The sequence below is a fragment of the Cajanus cajan genome, chromosome 11, assembly GCF_000230855.2.
Source record: "Cajanus cajan strain Asha chromosome 11, NIPB_CcT2T_4, whole genome shotgun sequence".
NCBI lineage: Eukaryota > Viridiplantae > Streptophyta > Magnoliopsida > Fabales > Fabaceae > Cajanus > Cajanus cajan.
Genome location: NC_138527.1, coordinates 29,217,251 through 29,240,020, shown reverse-complemented (window position 1 = coordinate 29,240,020; position 22,770 = coordinate 29,217,251). Strand labels below are relative to the sequence as shown.

The 22,770-nt window shown below is 36.5% G+C and overlaps 1 protein-coding gene across 6 annotated transcripts in view; it reads left to right on the top strand.

Moving 5' to 3' along the window:
- LOC109799908 (uncharacterized) overlaps positions 1-15,133 on the top strand; it is a 29,895-nt gene extending 14,762 nt beyond the window's left edge. For 4 of the 6 annotated variants that reach the window (XM_020360558.3, XM_020360560.3, XM_029271573.2 and 1 more), the window contains 5 exons: positions 12,816-13,015; positions 13,112-13,245; positions 13,393-13,733; positions 13,824-13,927; positions 14,389-15,133. In XM_020360558.3, the coding sequence (XP_020216147.1) occupies positions 12,816-13,015; positions 13,112-13,245; positions 13,393-13,733; positions 13,824-13,927; positions 14,389-14,459 (850 nt within the window). In that variant the 3' untranslated portion in view covers positions 14,460-15,133. Of the gene's footprint in view, positions 1-12,815; positions 13,016-13,111; positions 13,287-13,392; positions 13,734-13,823; positions 13,928-14,388 lie in introns of those variants that run through there. The other 2 variants (XM_083066363.1, XM_083066362.1) reach the window with 2 other exon arrangements.
- Positions 15,134-22,770: the final 7,637 nt, after the last annotated feature.

Genomic DNA, 22,770 nt, shown 5'->3' with positions numbered 1-22,770 from the left:
CGTAACTGTGTGGCTTTGATTTTGGTGAGTGACTGAAAATGCTGAAACACCATGTCCTAAATCTGATATGAATGACGACATGAGACAACACGAGCCTGAATTGGTTCGGAGAGTGTTGTGAGAAGCCAGGAAAACAGCAGAGAATCCTTGCGATCCCAGACAGTGTATTCGGGATTGATGGCATTGGCATCACGATCCTCAGCAGTAAGAAACTTCAGCGGGATTTTGGGATTGACAACAAATCGTTCCAGATCGTGTGCGCGAATTACCGCGGTAACCTGTTGCTGCCAAGTTAAAAAATTCCTGTCATCCAGTTTGCATGTGACAGATTGCGAGAAGGTGTGCGAGACAGAATTGTTGGAGGTTGCGGAAGCGGAGGCCATTGGAGCAAATCAGAGAGAAAGATCACAAGAAGACGCGCAAGACCAGTGCGAGCAGAAATCAAACGAAGCAGCGCTGCGAAGTCGAACAGAGAGGATGCGAGCAAACAGGGAATCGCGCGAATCAGAAAACAGAACGCGCGAAGGAGGCGCGAGATACAGAGGCAGCACGCAAAGAGGGCGCGAAAGGCAAAGCCACACAAACTGGGAGAGAAGAAACCCGGATCTCACCGTGCTCACGATGATACCATATGAGAGAGAGAGTTGAGAGAAAATCAATAGACTGTATTATGATTAGAAAATGAGATGATGATATCTGTGGGATATCACTTACATATATAGACCTAACAATCTAGCCAACTTGATGAGTTGGTAACAGTAAACAGAAAAACAGAAAAGATACAGAAAAGATATAGAAAAGATATGCAATATTAAAACAGAACTAATAAAGGTATTTATTAATATAATCTCTTCTCTAATAAGAGACGAGCGTATGAAGGATTGTGGAATTATTGCCAGTGATTATAATGTCATCAACATACACCAGAATGTAGATGACATTATTGCCCTGAGTGATGGATCACATTTGCTGGCATAAAAGTTTAATCGCAGCAGAGTTGTTTGAGTTTGTCAAACCAAGCACGAGGTGCTTGTTTGAGCCCATAGATGGCTTTGTGAAGTTTGCAGACGAGATTTTTATCAGAAGCTTCAAATCCAGTCAAGTGTTCCATTGAGGAAGGCATTGTTAACATCGAGTTGTTGAATGAGCCAACGATGAGTAAGGGCAAGGGTGAGAATGAGTCTGACAGTGACGGGTTTGATAACAGGGGAGAAGGTTTCATGATAGTCAAAGCCAAATTGTTGATTAAATCCTTTGGCAACAAGGCGTGCCTTGTACTTTTGGACCGTACCATTAGGATTTTCTTTGACACGGAAGACCCACTTGCAGCCTATAGCAGTGCGATGCGGTGGAAGAGGAACAAGAGACCAGGTGTTATTGTGAAGGAGAGCATTGTATTCTGTTTGCATGGCAGCAGACCAGGTAGGATTAGATAAGGCTTGTTTGGTGGTTTTGGGTTCAACCTGAGTTAATAAAAGGGTGGGTTGTAGGCGTGGTTTAACTATACCATCTTTTGCTCTTGTGGTCATAGGGTGCACATTGTGAGGGTGAATGATAGGAGATGAGGAAGGTTCAAGGTTGGAGGATGTTGGAATGGATAAAGTAGAGGGAGAGGTACCCGGGGCAGCAGTATTAGGGCTGTAGGAATCAGAGGTTAGGCTTGGTGAGGTTGCGGGTGGATTGGGAGAGGTGGGTCTGGTCTCATGAGTGGGTGTGTATGAGAAAAGGAATTGCAAGAGGATTTCTAAGATTCAATATTTTGAATGAGAATTGAATTGATTGAAAAGATAATACAAGAGAGGTATTATCTACATATATAAACCTAACGGACTTAACTAACTCGAGTTAGTTAGTCAACAACAGTAAATAACCTAAAGATAATAGCAAAATACAATCAGAAAATATATTTGGATACACGTAAATAAGACAGCAAATAAAAGTATTTATTATCCTATATTCTCTTCTCTAATACACCCCCTACAAGCTCAAGGGGAATGAAACAAAGTAGATGGATCAGAGGTTGGAGCGAAGAAGAAGAAACCGCTTGGGAGACAGGGCCTTGGTCAAAACATCTGCAATCTGATGTTGGGCAGGTATATGCGAAACATTGAGGGACTTGTTGAGTACTTTTTCACGAACAAAAAAGATATCAAGCTCCATATGCTTGGATCTGGAGTGTAGAACAGGATTGTGTGAGAGTGCAACAGTACTTTGATTGTCACAAAGTACAGTAGGAGTATTGAGAGGAACCTTTAATTCCTTCAGCAGTGACTGAATCCACAAAACTTCAGCTACAGCTTGAGCTAAGGCTCTATATTCAGCTTCAATGCTGGATTTGGCAACAAGTAGTTGTTTCTTGGACCACCAAGACACAAGATTAGGACCAAGATAGATGCACGCTGCTGAAGTTGATCTTCGGTCATTTGGATCAGACGCCCAATCAACATCAGTGAAAGCAGTGAGATTGAAGGGATCAGTGTGCTTTGCAGGCGAGAACACAAGTCCATGACCGACAGTTCCTTTGAGATATCTAAGAATTCGTTTGACAACTTTCCAATGCTCTTCCATGGGAGAGCACATGAACTGGCTTACCTTATTAACACTGAAGGCAATTTCAGGTCTTGTAATTGTAGCATACTGCAATGCACCAACTACAGACCTATACAAGGTAGGATCATCAAATGGAGTTCCTTCTTTAGAAAGTTGTTGTCCGCCAATCATGGGAGTGGAGATGCTTTTGGAGTCTTCCATTTTGACCTTAGTAAGAAGGTCAGTAATATACTTGGCCTGGGAAAGGAGCAATTTTCCCTGAGAGAGAGACTTGACTTCAATACCTAAGAAGTAGTCCAAAGCACCAAGATCTTTGAGAGAAAAAATATCGTTGAGTTGGGTAACAAATTTTTGCAGCATGGATGGAGAATTTCCAGTGAGAATGATGTCGTCTACATAGACCAGCATGAAAATAGTGACAGTAGAGGTGGAGAAGATGAACAAACTGGGATCACACTTGCTTTTGTTGAAACCAAGCTTGAGTAAAACAGACGTAAGTTTGTCAAACCAGGCTCGAGGAGCCTGTTTCAGTCCATAAAGAGATTTGTGCAATTTACAGACAAGATTTTTATTGGCAGAATCTGTAAAACCAGGAGGCTGAGACATGTAGATGTCTTCCTCAAGCATGCTATTGAGGAAGGCATTATTAATGTCAAGTTGTCGAAGAGACCACTGAAAGGATACAGCAAGAGAGAGAACAGTACGAATGGTAACTGGTTTTACAACAGGAGAGAAGGTTTCAGAAAAGTCCAGACCAGGTAGTTGATGGAAACCTTTGGCAACCAACCGGGCCTTATATTTATTGATAGAACCATCAGGATTTTCCTTGACACGAAAAACCCATTTGCACCCAATGGGTTTTCTGCCACTAGGTAGGGTAGTTAGGCTCCAGGTGTTGTTGGTGTGTAAGGCTGTAATTTCAGCTTGCATGGCAGCACGCCAATTAGGATCAGCCAAAGCAGTTTTGACTGTTTTAGGCACAACATGCGACAGAAGAAGTGTGGGATTTCGTCTGGGTTGAACAATTCCATTTTTGGAGCGTGTAAGCATTGGATGAACATTAAGTGGTCTGGCTGGTTCTGAAGCTTCAGTCAAGGCAGTAGAGGTAGAGGAGGAGCTCTGTGATGTGATAGGTGAAGGAAGTTGAGGGTCAGTAGACTGAGTGTATGGGAGACTATCACCAAATGAAGCAGAGCTCTCAGGTAGAGTGGGTTGAGACGGGTTGATAAGAGACGGAATGGTGGAGACAGAAGTGCAAGGATCAAATGAGGTAGATTGGGGAACAAAGAGGTCATTGTAGGGGAATCTGTCTTCATTAAACACTACATCTTTGCTGATGTAGATACGGCCAGACTTGCTTAGGCATTTGTAGCCTTTGTGAGTAGGAGAGTAACCTAAGAAGAGACACTCCTCTGACCGAGGTTGAATTTTGTGCTGGTTGTAGGTCTGAGTAGAGGAAAACAGGAGCAGCCAAAGATTTTTAGAAACTGATAGTCAAGGTCTTTGTGATGGATGAGTTTGTAGGGTGAGTTGTGATCAATAGACGAAGAGGGAAGTCGATTAATGAGGTACACAGCGGTCAGAAATGCATGATCCCAGAACTTGAGGGGTAACGAAGCATAATGAAGCATGGCCAAGCCAAGCTCAACAATATGACGATGGCGCCTTTCAACCATGCCATTTTGATGATGAGTGTACGGACAGGTCAGTCGATGCAGTATGCCTTTTTGTTGCAAAAAAGGAACTAACGGACGAAACTCACCACCACCATCAGTTTGAACCGCCTTAAGTGGAGTTTGAAATTGTTTCTCAGCAAGGGCTTTGAAATTCAGAAAGTGAGTGTAAACATCGGACTTCCGATGAAGCAGATAAATCCAAACATATCTAGTGCAAGCATCAACACACGTTAAAAAGTACAAATAACCACAACTGGAATCTAATGATGCAGGTCCCCAAACATCAAGAAAAACGAGTTCAAGAGGTTTAGAATAAACGGTGGTAGAGGATTTAGAGGGAAGTTTATGAGATTTGGCCACACAACACGAATCACAAAAGTTGGAAATTTTATTAATATGAGGAATCCGAATATTACACAAATGTAGAGCTTTGATTAGTGCATCATGATGAGGATGCCCTAACCGTAAATGCCATTGTTTGTAAGTATGAGAAACACCATTTTTACATTGTTCAGAAAGAAAAATACAAGGTGCAGAATTAGTAAAGTGTTTGGGTATGTTGCCAGAGTGGGATTTATTCGTTTCAAGAATTGGCTGAAAATGATAGAGACCATCTTCACTAAGCTTGCCCTCAAGAAGAGTCTCGTTCAAATCCTGTGATTTGACAAAGCATGAATGAGGATAGAATACAAAGTAGACATTATTATCTTTGGCAAACTTAGATACACTGATTAGATTTTTTGTTAAAGTAGGAACAAGTAATAAGTCTTTCAGGCAGAAAACAGTGGAGGGATGAATGGGGGACCTAAACACATTAGAACCAATTGAAGCTATAGATGTACCTTGGCCATTGGCCATAGCAATGTGCTCGGTTCCTGTAAACTGGGCACTTTGAAGGAGATGTTGAGGATCCAGAGTGGCATGATGAGATGCGCCAGAGTCAGGAATCCAAACTATGGCAGTGTTTAGGGTGGGCGCCGCATTTGGAGCGGAGGAAGTGGAACCAGAGTAGCCTTGCTGAGTAGGTTGTGACGTGGGAAGATGGAATCCAGGCAGTGAAGGATAGTAGCCAGAGGGAATAGACCCAAAGAATCCACCGATGGTGGGGGGCGGCCACGAAGGTTGACCAGAGAGGCCAAGCATGTTTGCGGTGCCAAACTGTGGAACAGTGCCAGTGCGAGGAGGATAGACAGACCCAGAGCCAAAGGTAGGGTAGGGAGTAAGCATTGGAGTGAAGCGTTGATAACACGTGGAGGCTTCATGACCACGTTTATGACAGATTTGACATTGAACCGAAGCACCACGATTCCTGCCACCACGACGACCACGACCACCATTGCGGTTCTGATTAGGAAAATTCTGAAGCGTGTTAGGCTGAGTGTGAGCGAGCTGAGATTGTTGAAAGGCAAAATTAGCGTTCTGAGTCACTTAAGGAACAGGGACAAGCTGGGCAAGATTGATTGTTACAGGTTCTTGGAGAGTGGCGATTTTGGTTTGATCAAGTCGAGCCTCTTGAGCAAGAATTACGTGCTCAAGTTCTGCAGGGGAAAATGTGTCATCCCTGCTAGCAAAGGCAGTGACAGTGGAGATGAGCGAGTCGTATTCGGGTGGCAAACCACCAATGATGCATTCAGCATGCTCACGAGGTGAAACAGGACTGCCAATCGAAGCCAGCATTTCAATAATGGTGCTAATGTGGAGTAAGTACTCGGAGCATGAACGTGTCCCTTTCTTGATGGTGCGGAGTTCAAGACGCAGTTGAGCAGCTTTAACCTTGGTGAGCGAATGGAAATGTTGGAAAACAAGATCCCAAATCTGATAGGAGTGCCGACAGGAGACGACACGAGCCTGTATAGATTCAGAGAGGGTTGAAAGCAGCCAAGAAAAGAGTAGCGAATCCTTGCGGTCCCAAACAGTATACTCAAGATTGACATTGTTGGAGTCACGATCTTCAGCAGTCAAGAATTTGAGTGGAATTTTTGGATTAACCACGAAACGTTCGAGGTCATGAGCGCGGATCACAGCAGTGACCTGTTGTTCCAGGTCATGAAATTTTTGTCATCCAATTTGCATGTAACAGATTGGGAAAAAGTGTGTGACGCGGAATGGTCAGAGGAAGCGGAAGCCATTGAATCAACGGAGGCAAGAGACGACAAGATGGAAGAAGTCACACGATGAAGAGAGTGTGAACAAATGACAGAAACAGGACCGAACACACAAGCAAGATCAGCATCGAGGCGCGACGAAACAAAAACGCGCGAGCAAGAACAGCGATGAGGCGCGACGAAACGCGCGAGCAAGAACAGGAAGATCAGCGAAGCAAGATCAGCGACAAGGCGCGGCGAAAAACGCGCGAGCAACAACAGCGAGGAGATTTCGCGCAGCAACAGAGGCGCGAGCAATTAGCAGGATACGACGGAGAGGTGGGTTGAGAAACTGAACGAACCGTGCTCACGGTGATACCATATGAGAAAAGGAATTGCAAGAGGATTTCTGAGATTCAATATTTTGAATGAGAATTGAATTGATTGAAAAGATAATACAAGAGAGGTATTATCTACATATATAAACTTAACGGACTTAACTAACTCAAGAGTTAGTTAGTCAACAACAGTAACTAACCTAAAGATAATAGCAAAATACAATCAAAAAATATATTTGGATACACGTAAATAAGACAGCAAATAAAAGTATTTATTATCCTATATTCTCTTCTCTAATAGTGTGGGAGTGGGATTTATAGTAAGAGGAACCGAAATAGAATGTTGGGAGACACTAGCCTTGGAAGAGGAGAAAAGTTCCTTGTAGGGAAACTTAGTTTCATTAAACACTACATCTTTGGAGATGTAGAGACGTCCATCAGCAGCAAGACATTTGTAACCTTTGTGAGAGGTGGAGTAACCAAGAAAAACACATTCTTGGGATCGAAATTGAAGATTGTGTTTGTTGTAGGGCCGAAGATGTGGAAAGCAAGAGCAACCAAAGATTCTAAGAGAGAGATAATCTGGTGGTTGATGGAAGAGTTTATGATAAGGAACAACATTTTGAATAGATGAGGAGGGGAGTCTATTGATGAGATAAACTGCAGTGAGAAAGGCATGATCCCAAAATTGCATAGGTAATTCAGCTTGAGCCAACAATGTGAGACCAAGTTCAACAATGTGTCTGTGTTTTCTTTCAACAACTCCATTCTGATGGTGAGTGTGTGGACAGATTAGACGGTGTTGAATTCCAACTTCATTCAAATAATTAGTGAAGGAACGATACTCACCACCCCAATCAGTTTGCAATGCTTTGATTGGGTGGTGATATTGATTGTTAACCATAGCGTGAAACTGTTTGAAAACGTTAAAGGTTTGAGCTTTAGATTTGAGAAGATAGATCCACGTAAAGCGTGTGTGAGCATCGACAAAAGTGACATAGTATTGATATCCACAGGTTGACGTAACCGGAGCAGGTCCCCACAAATCGCTGTATACTAAATCAAAGGGTGTATTGTAAATAGTTCTAGACAGATTGGAAGGTAATCTGTGGGATTTACCAAGACAACAAGGAGTGCAGAAATTTGATTTATTATTGTTCACAAGTTGAATGTTGAAGTTCCGGGAAACATGTTTCATTACATCAACATTAGGATGTCCTAATCTAGAGTGCCAAGTGGCAAAGGAAACAGAGCTTGTTGCTGCAGTATTGACAGAAAAGGTTCTGGCCGGTTGCACCTGCTGGACAGATTGCGTACTGGGAGTAGGAAGGAGTGCAGGAAACTTGTACAGGCCATCAGGACCAACCGAGCCTTGGAGAAGAACTTCTTTTGTGTCCTGTGATTTGACCAAGCAAATGTGGGGGTGAAATTCAAAATATACAAAATTATCCTTGGAGAATTGACTAACACTGATTAGATTTTTTGTGATGGAGGGCACAAATAGAAGATTGTTTAGAGCGAATTGAAACTTAGGGTTGATTGGAGAATGAAAGGTGGTAACACCTGTGGAGTTAATGTGAAGCCCTTGTCCATTGCCAACATGGATTTGATCAGGTCCTTCAAAAGGAGTGAATTGATGAATATTTTGAGAAACATTGGTAACATGATTTGATGCCCCAAAATCCGGATACCAATTGTTGTTGCTTGAAGAAGAGGATGATGCAATCATGGCTTGAGGTTGCGCCTGGGTGGAGGTGAATTGGACTTGAGGAGTAAATTGAGGTCTAGGTCCAAGAATTCCATTCTGATGAGGAGAAGACGAAGCAGGTTGATTGCTGTACCACGCGCCTGGGTTTGTATGTTGGTTGATGGAGTGGTACGCGGGTGCTTCAAGGGGTGAGGATGGGACATAGGTTTCATCAAAACGATAATAGCAGGCAGAGGCAACATGTCCATACCTGTGGCAGACTTGACATTGGTACCCAGCGAATCTGCCTCGACCACGTCCTGCCCGATTGGAGAAACGGCCACCACGAGAATTGGTACGACCCCCTCGACGATGAGAAAAGCCAGATTGATTGTCTTGATGGGCAAGGTGTGCTTGTGGGTTCGTGACAGGCGGGTTGGGTTCAGTGGTGGCAGTGGTGACATTAATGGAGGCAGCGGCTTTCTTCTTGAATTTGTCAAGACGGGATCCATGGCCAAGGAGCAAGGTCTCGACTTCATCTATGGTTAGAAGGTCAAAACGGCTACTGATGAGAGACACAGTGGATTCGTATTCTTCGGGAAGACCTTCAAGAATTATATCAAGGTGTTCCTTTGGAGAAACAGAGTCGCCTATGGCTGTGAGGGCATCAACTAGGGTTTGAATTCGAAGCACATATTCAGAGATTGACAGATTTTCGACGGTGGTACTACGAAGTTCATTGCGCAATTGGCGGGCTTTGGCATTCATATGGGAGTGGAAGTATGAGTGAATTTTGTCCCAAAGCTGGAAGGAGGACTTGCAACCGATAACTCGTGTAAGCATGTCTTTAGACATGGAGGACTGTAACCAAGAGAGTAGTAATTGATCTTGCTGTTCCCAGGCAAGATAGGATTCAGAGATGCGACCAGCATCTCGGTCAGCAAGGGTTGCAAATTTTTGAGGAATTTGGGGGTTGACAAGATAATGGTGAAGACGGTGACCCTTGATGACGGGTTCAACTTGTTGACACCAAAGAAGATAGTTCTTGGTGTCAAGCTTTTCGGAGATAGTGTGAGAGAAGGTGAGAGACGGATGGGAGTTAGAGGGAGGATTCTTGGGTGGGACGGTGTTTTGACTGGGTTGGCATGAATTGGTGGAGGAGGCGGTGGTGGTGGGGAAGAATTCATTGTGGAGGTAGATTCAGCCATAGGAAGTTGTTGGTCAAGCGGAAACGGAGGAGAGAAGAAGAGGATCAAGAAGCTCTATGATACCATAAAGGAATTATATGTGAGAGAGAGAGAGAGGAGGCGAGAGATAGAGAAAATAATAGATTTTCAATAGGTAAAGAGTGTAATTCATTAACCCACTGAAAACAGAGTACAAGACAGGTTTTTATAGAGCCAATTGAGATTGGTCTATAATAACCTAATTATCTATAATAACTGAAAAATAACCTAATTATCTATAATAACTGAAAATATCTATAATAACCGAAAATAACAATAAAGGAGTAAAACTATACTCCAATATTACCTATTATCTTTTATTTTCGTATTTCCTTATTTTGTATCCTTATTCATTATAAATAGAGGATTGCATGTGTGATAACAAACACAATTCCTTCAATTCCTATAAAATCCCACTTACAGCCCACATTATTCTTTATGGTAGGTAAAGGCATAATACTTCAAGTATGGTTCTTCTTAAAAGCTCTAATCTCCATAAGAACAACTTCCTTCCACCTCGAAACTCTTACATTTTTTGGATTTTCTACATTAGACATCTGAAAGGATGAAGACAAATTTAAGTATGACACAAATTTAGAAAGAGGATGGTTAGTACAAGATCTAACACCTTTCTGAAGACTATGGGCATATTCATTTTAGTAGACTCATCTTGATTATTGTCTTTAGAAGAAGACGCTTTACTTGTTTCAGGTTCATGGATCAAATTCTCCCTTGGTACAAACTCATGGTTGTGTTGGAGAGTTTATTTTTCTTCAGCTTCCGTGTTTTTCTTCCTCATATAAACCTTTCCTTTCCAAATTCGGTCAGAATCGTTGAACCTATTTCTTGTCTCATTGCAAGAACCATGTTGTGGCATTTAGGTTAGTTCTTCCTTATTTCTAGCTTCCAAGGATTGTTTGCTACTACTTTGCTTTGAAGATGCAGCCCTAGTTTTAGTGAGAATCCCACTCATTAAGGTTCAAATAACAAATCTTAACTACTTTGTTTGGGTGCAATAGTGCAAGTCTCAGAATCTTATGAAATAAGCACTTAATTGGAAAGAATTATGTTTTTAAAATAATCTTCCTTGGAACTCCCCTTGAAGATGAATGTCATTAAAAGAGGTTCTTTCTCCAAAGAAAGTGACATCCTTAGTTACAAAAATCTTTTTGATTTTTGATCAAAACAATTATATAAGTTTTGAGTTGGAGAGTAACCAATGAAAACACATTTTATAGTATGTGGGTCTAGCTTTCCAAGTTGCTTATGTTCATGAACAAACATATTACAACCATATAATTTTTATGGTAAATCAGCTGAAATACGTGGCATAGGAAAATACTCTTTAGAAGTATGAAAAGGAGTTTGAAATTGTAAAACTTTCAATGGCATAAGGTTAATTAAATATGCAGCAGTTAAAATTGTCTCACCCCATAAATATTTGGGAACTTTAGTGGAGAAGACTAAAGCCCTAGCCACCTATGGAAGGCATTTATTGTATCTCTCCACAATTCCATTTTGTTGTGTTGTATTAACACAAGAATTGTGATGAATAATTTCATTTTTAGGGAAAAAATTTCCTAGGATCATGTTAAATATTCCTTCCCGTTATCACTTTTTGAAGAGTTGTATATTTGTTAGAAATTGAGTCTGAACCATTTTAAAAAACAATTGGCAGCCTGTTTAAAGTCTTAGAGTGGTCATCTATAAAAGTGTTAGAATATAATAATTACCACTTTTAGTGGTCATCTATAAAACTGTTAGAATATAATAATTACCAAAAAAGTGGTCATCTATATACCTATATATTGTATCAATCATTCAGATGAATGAGTTCAATTTAGTTTCTACAATTCTCGCTATATTCTTTATGAAGTTTTAACAGAAAGTAATGAACCATTTTTTTGGAGAGTGTCCTTATTTTATTGGGAGCCTAAGCATCATTGTGAATAACAAGTGGTTTTGATGATTTAAATTGCCACACAGAACTGGAAAAAAAAAAAGTATGATAATGTTTTGCACATTCACAAATCTCACAATGAAACAAGGTCTTTATCACCAAACAAACTTGGGAAATAAGTGTTTTAAATATCTAAAACTTGGATGGCCTAACCAAAAATGCCATAACATGATATCCTCATTATTATTTGAAACAAAAATATTCAAAACAGGAATTTATTGTTTGTGATTGCTGTCTTGATCCAAGTCCATCTTCAAAGAGGTAGAGTTCTTCACTCTCCTTAATACTACTAATTGTCTTCCCCGGGTTCAATTCCTTAGACACACGATGAGAGTGAAAGAAATTAGCATGGCAATTTTTGTCTTGTAATAATTAACTGACAGACAATAAATTACAAGACGAGTTAGGGGCATGCAAGACATCTTGGAGAGTTAATGTTTGGGATAAAATAGAACCTTTCCCTAAAATGGCTTAAAAAAGCCATTTGCAATCTTAATTTTTTGGTTACCTGCACAAGGAATATATGAAGAAAAGAAACTAGACTCTCGCATCATGTGATTAGATGCACCTGAATCAACAATCCATGTATGATTGGAATTGACACTAAGGACAGTTGTTAAGAAGTTACCTTTTTGAGCTATGAATCAAGAAGTGGTTTGAGACTCAAGGAGTTTGTACACTGGCTGTAACTGTCCCTTTGTGAATGGAAGTGAACTTGAGGGAGACTGCTTCTCTTGGTCTAAAGTACTAGCTTGAAGTGCACAACTGTCACTTCCTCCTTTCTGTTTTCAGTTTGGCTGCTTCCCATGAATCTTCCAACAGGTTTCACTTCCCATGGATTTGGTTTCCAGTAATAAAAGGTGGGCTACAGAAGAGGTATTAGTAAACCTGAAAGTGTGCATCGGATTTTTTTTATTGCTAACAGGTTGTGAATTCCTTGATGTATATTTCTTTTGGCCATTTTGAAATTAAAGGCGACCTCTGGCATGTCCCTTTTGCTATTTAGATTCCATTGTCTGGGGTAATCTGTGTCTTCTTGAAATGTTACCTTTCCCTATCGTTTCTTTCTTGGATGAAGTTGCCTGTCTTCCATATTAAGTAAAACTATTATTTTTCTTGATTTGAGAATTACATATCATGTTGCTTTTGTGATTTACTTATTAATAATTAAGTGTATAATAGTGCATAAATTGTCCAAAAATTACCTTGGATAATAATATTTTGTCATGTTTTTGACTTGGTTTATGTAATTAGCTTTAATACTGTTCATCTTATCAATAGTTTTGAATTACAGGAGAGGTGAAGAGCACTCCTTTATTGTTAAACCATCAACTTCTACGTGGAAGGGTCTCAAGATTCAGGATGATAGAAGTTCTCAATTGTCAAAGTTGCAGTTTGGAAATAAAACATCAAAAATAAGTCTCAACAGATGGAAGGCTGCTTTAACTTATGATCAGTATTCAATTATGGTGTCATGTCGATGCAATTATACATGTAGGTTTTTTGCCCCCTTGGTTTTCTGTTGTGCTATCTTTTGAATGTAATGTGTTAATTAGTTGTTTTTTCCATGTTTTTTGCTGCTTATTCTAGTATCAAGGTTGTTTTTTAAGCAACCAACCAGTTGGCGACCACGTACCTCAAGGGATATAAAGATATCTGTTTATTCCGAGATGTCAAGACAGTCTCCTGCAGCTCAAGAAAAAACCTACAGACTTCCTGTACAGGTTAATATATGGTTAACTATTGTCTGACTCAACTTTTTCATGTGAGCTCGTTTGTTTTTGTTTGATTATTTTCCTAATGAAATTGTCAGTAGTTTTATACTGTCATCATCCTCAATCGCAATTTATTAATCGATTTAATTTGATCAGATCTTAACTCTTCAAGCTTCAAATTTGACCTCTGAAGATCTAACTTTGACAATGCTTGCTCCAGCCTCATTTTCTTCACCCCTTTCAGTAGTCTCCCTGAATTCACCAACGACTCCAATCAGTCCTTTTATTGGTTTCTCAGAGATTTTAGGAAGAGAAAATGGTGAAAGAGGAATCAGTGCCACCCAGGGACAAAGACGAAGTTTCACTTCTCTTGTAAAAGATAATGAGAAACAAAGTTATGATGGCAAAGCTCAGGCAGCTACCATGAGTGATGATGTCATTCCTAGTTCTGGTCTTAGTTGTACACATCTATGGCTGCAGAGTAGAATTCCACTAGGGTAACGTATCAAATCTCTCTCTCTCTTTTCTCTATAAATTGTGTTTAGACTGGTACTAATTGATTTGAAGCCATGTTTGGGCCACACTAGATGTATTCCATCTCAATCCATTGCCACTATCAAGCTTGAACTACTTCCATTGACTGATGGCATAATTGTGCTGGACACTTTGCAAATTGACGTCAAGGAAAAAGGTATAAATAGGTGTCCTTTTTTGGACTGTTTTTCTCTCTTAACTTCATGTTTGAGCAATGAGCATCTATATAGAGAACTATTTGGTCAACAAGTTCATGGGAAAATGAACTGCTTCTTAAAGATCCGTTAATTGTATGATTGTCATGGTTATTTTTTAAGTATCACTCATCCGCATAACAGTGTCTTGTGTTCTATTGCCTTCCCCTAGCTGTGACATTTCTGTAACAAGTGCCCATTTTTGTCCATTTTATATTATTAGTTTTGCTTCCTGGATCTAGCCATTTGTTTCCACCATCATCCCTTTATATGATCTTACTAATGATAAAGAACTTTGGTGGTTTATTGTGCACATTCTATTTATTTGTCATTAGAAGGAATTTTTCTTCTCTGAAATTAGTCAACTGCCAATCATGATGCAAAATGCCAATAATGATACAGCTCAAGTTCACTGATTTAACAGGTGTTACCTATATCCCTGAATGCTCATTAAAGATATATGCAACTTCCAGTATTTCCAAGGGGACTATTTAGATTGGACGTATAGATGGTTGCATTCTTCTCGGGTGCAGTAGAAACAAAAACGGATGATTTGCTTACCTAAAGTTTAGAATTGCTCTTGCAACTTACTCTTAATGGGACAAAATGGGTAATTTGCTTTCCTGGACTTCAAATTGATCTTGCTACTTACTGTCAATAGCACAAAAGTAGTTATCTTCTGTTAGTCAGTTTAGAACTCTGATGGGAGTTGGCATGTCAATTTGTGTTGAATATAGTTTCACTATTGCATTGTAAACCACGAGCTTAAATTAAAGCTTGTAACATACCTCTTTAAGGGGAAGAATGTAATCTTTATATATTGTTGTGAGAACTCTTCAGAGTGAAGACAAGGCAGCGCCTCTTTGATATATTGCGCCTCTTCACCACAGCTCAGGTTACTCCACTCCAAAACCTTGTCCGGTAAAATAGCTGTTGTGCCTTATTTCTAGTTAACTACCCTCGTCTTAAGTATTGCCCTTTCCATATACATTATGATCTTCCAATAACAGACTTTAAAGATACTTAGATTTCGGATGAATAATATTTAAGTATATTTTAGTTTGTCTATTAGAGATTGAACCGTTGATTTGATTATGTTCAATGTAGCATTTGACGTATCACATATGCTCGAAACAGAATGGAAATGTCTATTTTGTTCTCGTTGGTTATACCCTTTCCGGGGAGACAAAGTGTTTTCCTTTTTTAATTTTATTTCTCGTTTCATTTTGTTTTGAAAATGCACCGAGCACAAAAAAGAAACCATTATGATCTGTTCTATTCTCCTTGATTCTGTTTTTGTTTAGTGAAATCAAAATATGCAATTTTTAGGCAAAAATCTTGTTCTATGTTATTTTTGAAATCCATCAAATATAAAATAGAACTCATGTTTTGTGTCATTTCTAACACGGTCAAACATTAACTCAAAAATGTGTTTTTAATGCACATTATTAACATATTAATTATATTGGGCAACTGGATCATCTCGAGTTGACTTTCTTTTGCTTATTTACACCAAGTTTTCGGTCCATCATCATAAAGCAAAATTTTAGACAATTATATCTTAGCATGAATATTTTTTAGAATATTGTAATCAAAATATATTATATTTATCTAATGAAATATTTTTACTTATAAAAACAATATTTTTATTAATCAATAACAATATTTCTATGTAGTCATCAAAATATATTTTCAGAATATTATATAATATTATTTTTAAATTTAAAGATAAGATCAATTACTTATATATAAAGCACTAAGTATTATTCTATCTTAATTTTATTCTTAACCTAGATTTTTTTATAATTTGAACGTTAAAATGTTTTTGTAGACTTTCTACATTGTGAATATTGCAGCAACTAAGACATTATTTCTGCCATTAAAGTACTTACAAATTTCAATAATTACATTAATCATTTGAAAAAATCTTGATTTCAGTTCACACGGAATAATCAACCTTTCAGTTTTTAACAAGTTCACTGACTCTCTTAAATGTTCATTGTTGTGTTGAGATGTGAATTCAACTTTGATCGAGGCCATTTATGGAAAACATAAACAAAAATTATTTACTTCGGCCGACCATAAAATGTAACGTGCAAAGATAATGAACACAAAATAACAATTGAAGGATGGTTAGTTATTCATTTCAAATCAAAATATCAAATCAGAAGCACTGAAGTAAACCTCCATGCTCCACACTGATGCTTAAAGTCAAGCATAATCCCTTATACCAGCAAGCAATCTCTTAACCAATATTTTCTTACCAGTCTCACATATTCCCTTTTACTTCCGCTCCTATTATTTTATGTGTGCATGATGCTACATCCTACACTTGAGACAAGTTTTAGCATCAAAATTTGGAAGCTACTTCTAGCACTGTGCCATATTTCGTTTTCCTAAATTAATACCATGGGAGAATAGAAGAAAACAGATTTTGGGAAGAAAAAAAAAAGTAACACGCTTTCCTTTCTTGGCTAATTGAGAAATTAATAAGAAAAAGATTACCTTAAATTTTTTTAATCAACCTATTATTATTCTATGAATAAAGACAATTAATTTGGTGGTAAGAGAGGTTGTAGTGTCAATGGTGTAATAGCGGTAGCTATGGTGGTAGTTTATATTAGTTTTGCTTGTTCTTTTTTAATTTAATTGTCTATATCAGTATATGGGTTATTATTGATTATTTTCGTTTCTAAGTGTTTTTTTTTAAACGTTACACACACATATGAGTTAAGATTGGTTTGATGTCGTGATATTAAATTAATGAATGACATGTTCAATAATTATTTTTATAGAATGTAAATTCAACTAATTTAATCGTTATATTTAATAATATTATTAATTAGATCAAATATACAAAATTGCACACAATTCTAAAATTATTTGGTAGTTAATCATATAACTTTATTTTAACTTAGAAAATTATATTTAAATATGTAAATATCTATTATTAAATAACGTATCTAGAATAGTTCAAATCATTTGAAATTTCATATGAATTATCATATGTATAATTTGATTTGTATAATATGTATAAAACGATCATGTATGATCATATGTGTAAAATGATAATGCATGATATGATCATGTATATCAAATTTCAAATTATTTGTACTCTTTTAAATATATTATCTAACAATTGATATTTACATGTTTTTTAAATATAATTTTATATGTTAAAATAAAGTGATATGATCAATTACCAAATAATATTATATCTTTGTGCAATTTTATATACTAGATTTAATTACTAATATCATCAAATATAACCGTTGGGTTAGTAGAATTTGCATTTTATAAAAAAAATTATTAAAAATATCATTTCATTAATTTAATTTCATGGTGTCAACGGATCCTCACACATTCTCACATGCATACAAACATTGTATGTGTGTGTATATATATATATATACACACATATATGTGTGTGTGTGGATGAGAGTTACATCACTCAATAACACATGGTCTACATTAAATTTTAACGATTTAATAATTAAATTAAAAAAATTTAATTAATAAATCAAATCTACATGTTCTTACAAATTTTAAAAATTATTTAATATTTCATTACATTAATTCAAGTTGATGTAAATGTATAAAAGTATATTATACATCAATTCATTATAGAATACCTTACAAACTTAAAAATCAACCAACTTCTTTAAATTAAAACTTAAATTTGTCGGGTTAGAATTTTTTCAAAAATAAAATAAAAAAACTTAAATTTATCTCCTTATTTTAAAATTATATAATTTTAGTCCCATTTGTTAATTAAATTGTTATGTGATATTAATGTTGATATGGCCGATGATGTGTCACTTTGATGGTAAAATTGAAAAATGGGACTAAAAATTGCGTGATTTTAAAAGTTGAGAAACTAAAATCACATAATTAAAAAAAAGGACTAATATTATAGATTAGGGATTATAAGAGACCAAAAATACATTTTAGTCTAAATTATCAATTTGGTTCTATTTCTAAGAGTCAAAATTTAAGATTTAAATTGAATTTATCCAATTTTTTTCCTCTAGTATGGTTCAGACACTACTAGAATTTCTTTTATTATATGCGATTTTTCCTACAAATTTTTCAGCAAAATTTTATTTGCAAGTAATACCTTCATGTATAATATGATTTTGTGAATTTTAAAATTTGCAAGGAATTTTCCTATGAAATTTCTTGCGAAAAAAATTTGCAGGAAAGTTTTCTGCAAAAAAATATTCGCAGGAAAGTTTCCTGCAAAAAAAATTTCGCAGGAAAGTTTTCTACGAATTTCTCGCAAGAAATTTTACAGGAATATTTTTTACGAAAAAAATTAAAGAAATTACTATAAATTCTATAAATAATTCTTCAACTTTCAAATGCTCACAATGAATTCATCCGAAGCATTTGTTTCCACGCCTCCAACATGTGATACATAATCTTTTAAATTCTAAGATCATAGATTATAAGTCTAACACTCAACCATACAAATCAACTTGTAAGGTAAGTGTTGTCCCAACTTATATACTCTTTAATTGTTTTATTTTCAATCGATGTGGGACTTGAATATTATTTAAAATATTAAACTTATAAATTTAAATATTTTTTTTTATTTTTCCTGCAGATTAAAATTGGCAGGAAAATCTGCAGGAAAAGCTACCTGCAAAGTTTTTCTACCATTTAGTAAACATTACTTGTAAATTTATTTTTGCAAGAAAATCTGCAACAAACAATGAAATTCTTATAATATTTTCTGCAAATTTTTACCATGGAAAAAAATTTCGATGATCATTAAAATTGTAGCAAAATTTGTAAAAATTTATTGTAGATTATTTTTCATAAAAAAAATTATAAGAAATATCTGTAAATTATTTTTCGCAAATAAATTCGTAAAAAAAAGTTGTGAAATTATTATTGCAAGAAAATTCGTAAAAAAAATTTTGCGAATATTTTTTTTAGGAAAATTCGCAGATAAATGAAACTTTTCTAGGAGTGAGATTCAATTTGTGCTCATCCCAATTAAATCCATTCTATGTATTAAAATTCTATTTTTTTGTTGTTTTTTTAGTCTTAGTTTTAGTTTTTTAGGTAACTAGTAGATTCTTTGACGAGAATTAATCGTACTTCATGCCAATAATATGGTTTAAAAAATAGAATAATTATTTTAAACTATAATATTTTTAGATATCATTCTTCATTGAGTGTTTTTTTATTATTTTTCTTTAATAATAATGTTTTTCAGAATTTTTCATAACCTCTTATCTTTAACAATATATTCTCTTTATTTGTTGATAATATGTACATATATATAATTTTATTTTTTTAATTGAATTTTAATATTATTTAATTTTTTTATATCAATTATCTTATCTGTATATAAAGTAAAATATTTTTATTTAACGAGAATGGTGAGAGTTTTATTAAAAAAATTTCACAATTTCTTATCTTAAACAATATACTTTCTTTATACAATGATTAATGTAAAAAGACATTCCATATATCCATATATTTTATTTAAAAAATAAAAATAAAATAAATTATAAAGATATTTGAAATTAAATGTATGTGAGTAATTAATAGATTAAAGATGTGAGCGATTTCAAATAATTATTTAGAAAGTTTGAAAACTTAAAAAAAATAAGTTTGCAAAGAAGTAGAGAAAAAAAAAATAAATGAAAAAATATGGAAGAAAAAATTAAAAATAATATTTTGAAAGTTAAAGAATAAAATGATCAAATAAATATGTACACCAAAAAGACACATTGCCTTTATCGATTGTAAGTATAGATAATACATCTCTCATTTTATTTTATTTTTTTGAAATTGAATTTTAATATTATTTTTTAAAAATTATCGATAATATTCTTTATATACTTGTTTTTTAGTCCGTGCAATATTATATATAATTAAAATTCATAAAAATATATATAATGGATACTATTTGAATACATAAGATATATTTTAATTTTATTATAAATAATTTATATTGTAGCACAAAATTATTTTTATTTTTTGGTAATTTGTTTTAAATATTATTATTTAATTCATAAATAATTATGATAAATAAAATCTTAATTAGATATGAAGTTAAAAAAATCTCTACAAACTCTCTCATTGAATAAAAACTCTTAAAAATACTCTCGTGTAAGATGGATTCCTGTTTAATATATAAAGGTGAAAAATTAAAACAATTATCTTGAGTGAAAGAATTTTTAAAAATTAATTTTCAATAAAAGCATATTTAATATTTTTTTTGTAACACTATAATTTTTTTATTATTAATTATTGTATTTTTATCAATAGTTATATTGTTGTAGTGTTTTGAGGTGTGGTTGATGGACTATGAGAGTTAAGTGGGAAACTAAGCAGATATTACTAGTACCTTTCAAATATCGCATAATCCACTTCACAGCCTCCTAGTGAGCCTTTCCGGGATGACCCTTAGTGATTGTTATGACAATTGTAAAGCCAGTGTGACCTACGTCCACGAGCAGTTCAAGAGTTTCTTATTTCTGAAAAAAATAGAGATATCTGATACAGATTCCTTTTAGCCTTATAACAAGGATAAAATATAACAGCCTCATTACAACCCAAATAATAGTGGAAATAGTAACGGACAAAATTATAAATTCAAGGCATCTTAACAATTCTCCACCTTGACTTGAATTTTCCCAAGTCACCAGTATCCAAAAACAACTCTCCTGCTTATTCTCCCCGAAGGGTCTGAAGCGATGCGAACATTCACCAAGTCCAAGCTATGCTTAAACTTTTCAAAAGACAAAGGTTTAGTCAACATATCTGCTGGATTGTCTACCGTAGCTATCTTCTTGTTGGGATTCATCCCAAGTCCCACATCTGTAAAATGAAGGAACATTGGCTAGTTTATAAGGGTGTCCACCATTCAATATAGTATGAGGCCTTTTGGGAAGGAGCCCAAAAACAAAATCGTGCGGGTTTGATGCAGGAAGACCCTCAGGCGATGGAGAAGAGATCCGAACTTGGCGGTACAAGATGGTGATAGATTATTGCTTGAGGGGAGGAGGTCACGAGACATGTGGTCCTTGGTCTGAGGGGAGGCTTGTTGGGATTCATCATAGCCCGATAGTCCACCTGTTATTCCACCATAGTATGATATTGTCCGCTTTGGGCTAGGCCCGCACGGTTTTGTTTTTGGGCTCCTTCCCAAAAGGCCTCATACTATATGGAATGGTGAACACCCTTATAAACTAGCCAATGTTCCTTCATTTTACAGATGTGGGACTTGGGATGAATCCCAACAAACCTCCCCTCAGACCAAGGACCACATGTAGTCCACCTGTTACTCCACCATAGTATGATATTGTCCGCTTTGGGCTAGGCCCGCACGGTTTTGTTTTTGGGCTCCTTCCCAAAAGGCCTCATACTATATGGAATGGTGGACACCCTTATAAACTAGCCAATGTTCCTTCATTTTACAGATGTGGGACTTGGGATGAATCCTAACAAACCTCCCATCAGACCAAGGACCACATGTAGTCCACCTGTTACTCCACCATAGTATGATATTGTCCGCTTTGAGCTAGGCCCGCATGGTTTTATTTTTGGGCTCCTTCCCAAAAGGCCTCATACAATATGGAATGGTGGACACCCTTATAAACTAGCCAATGTTCTTTCATTTAACAGATGTGGAACTTGGGATGAATCCCAACAAGCCTCCCCTCAGACCAAGGACCACATGTAGTCCACCTGTTACTCCACCATAGTATGATATTGTCCGCTTTGGGCTAGGCCCGCACGATTTTGTTTTTGGGCTCCTTCCCAAAAGGCCTCATACTATATTGAATGGTGGACACCCTTATAAACTAGCCAATGTTCCTTTATTTTACAGATGTGGGACTTGGGATGAATCCCAACAAACCTCCCCTCAGACCAAGGACCACATGTCTCGTGACCTCCCCCCTCAAGCGATAATCCGTCACCATCTTGTACCGCCATTAACTCTATGGGACACGCCGCCTGAACACCACAATATCAGGAAGACTTTCGACGTGAACACCACAATATCAAGAAGACTTTCGACACAAGGCACCAAGTTCGGATCTCCTCTCCATCGCGAGGCACAACACTGAGGGTCTTCCCGCATCAAACCCAGCCGAATCGTTGGCTCTGATACCACTTGTAGGGCCCGATAGTCCACCTGTTACTCCACCATAGTATGATATTGTCCACTTTGGGCTAGGCCCGCACGGTTTTATTTTTGGGCTCCTTCCCAAAAGGCCTCATACTATATGATATGGTGGACACCCTTATAAACTAGCCAATGTTCCTTCATTTTACAGATGTGGGACTTGGGATGAATCCCAACAATAGTTATATTGTTGTAGTGTTTTGAGGTGTGGTTGATGGACTATGAGAGTTAAGGAACTCTTAAGAAATCTTTAGGTATTTTGGAGAGTTTCTCCAGATAGAGGTTTAGTTTCACCTTAACCAGGTAGGGGAGAGGAATGGGGAAGTATATAAGGTTCATGTTAAGAATTGAGTCTCATAAGTTCAATTCTTCAAAATCTTAAAGAGATAAACTAGAGAGCAACGCTCTAGGTTTGTGAGTTCTCTTCTTCTACGAACATTCTCTTGAGAGGGTGATTCTTCCCTGGAGCCTAGATTTTTGGTTGTCTTTCTTGATTCAGGTTAGTAGAATTGTGAATCAAGAGAGTTGAGTCATGTGGAGCTCTCGGTGGAGCTAGAAACCCATAACAACTACTCCTTACATAAGCATGGGTATCCAAACAAGCAAACTAACAAAGGAGTCAAAGCAAATAAACATATCACAACACATAACTAATCA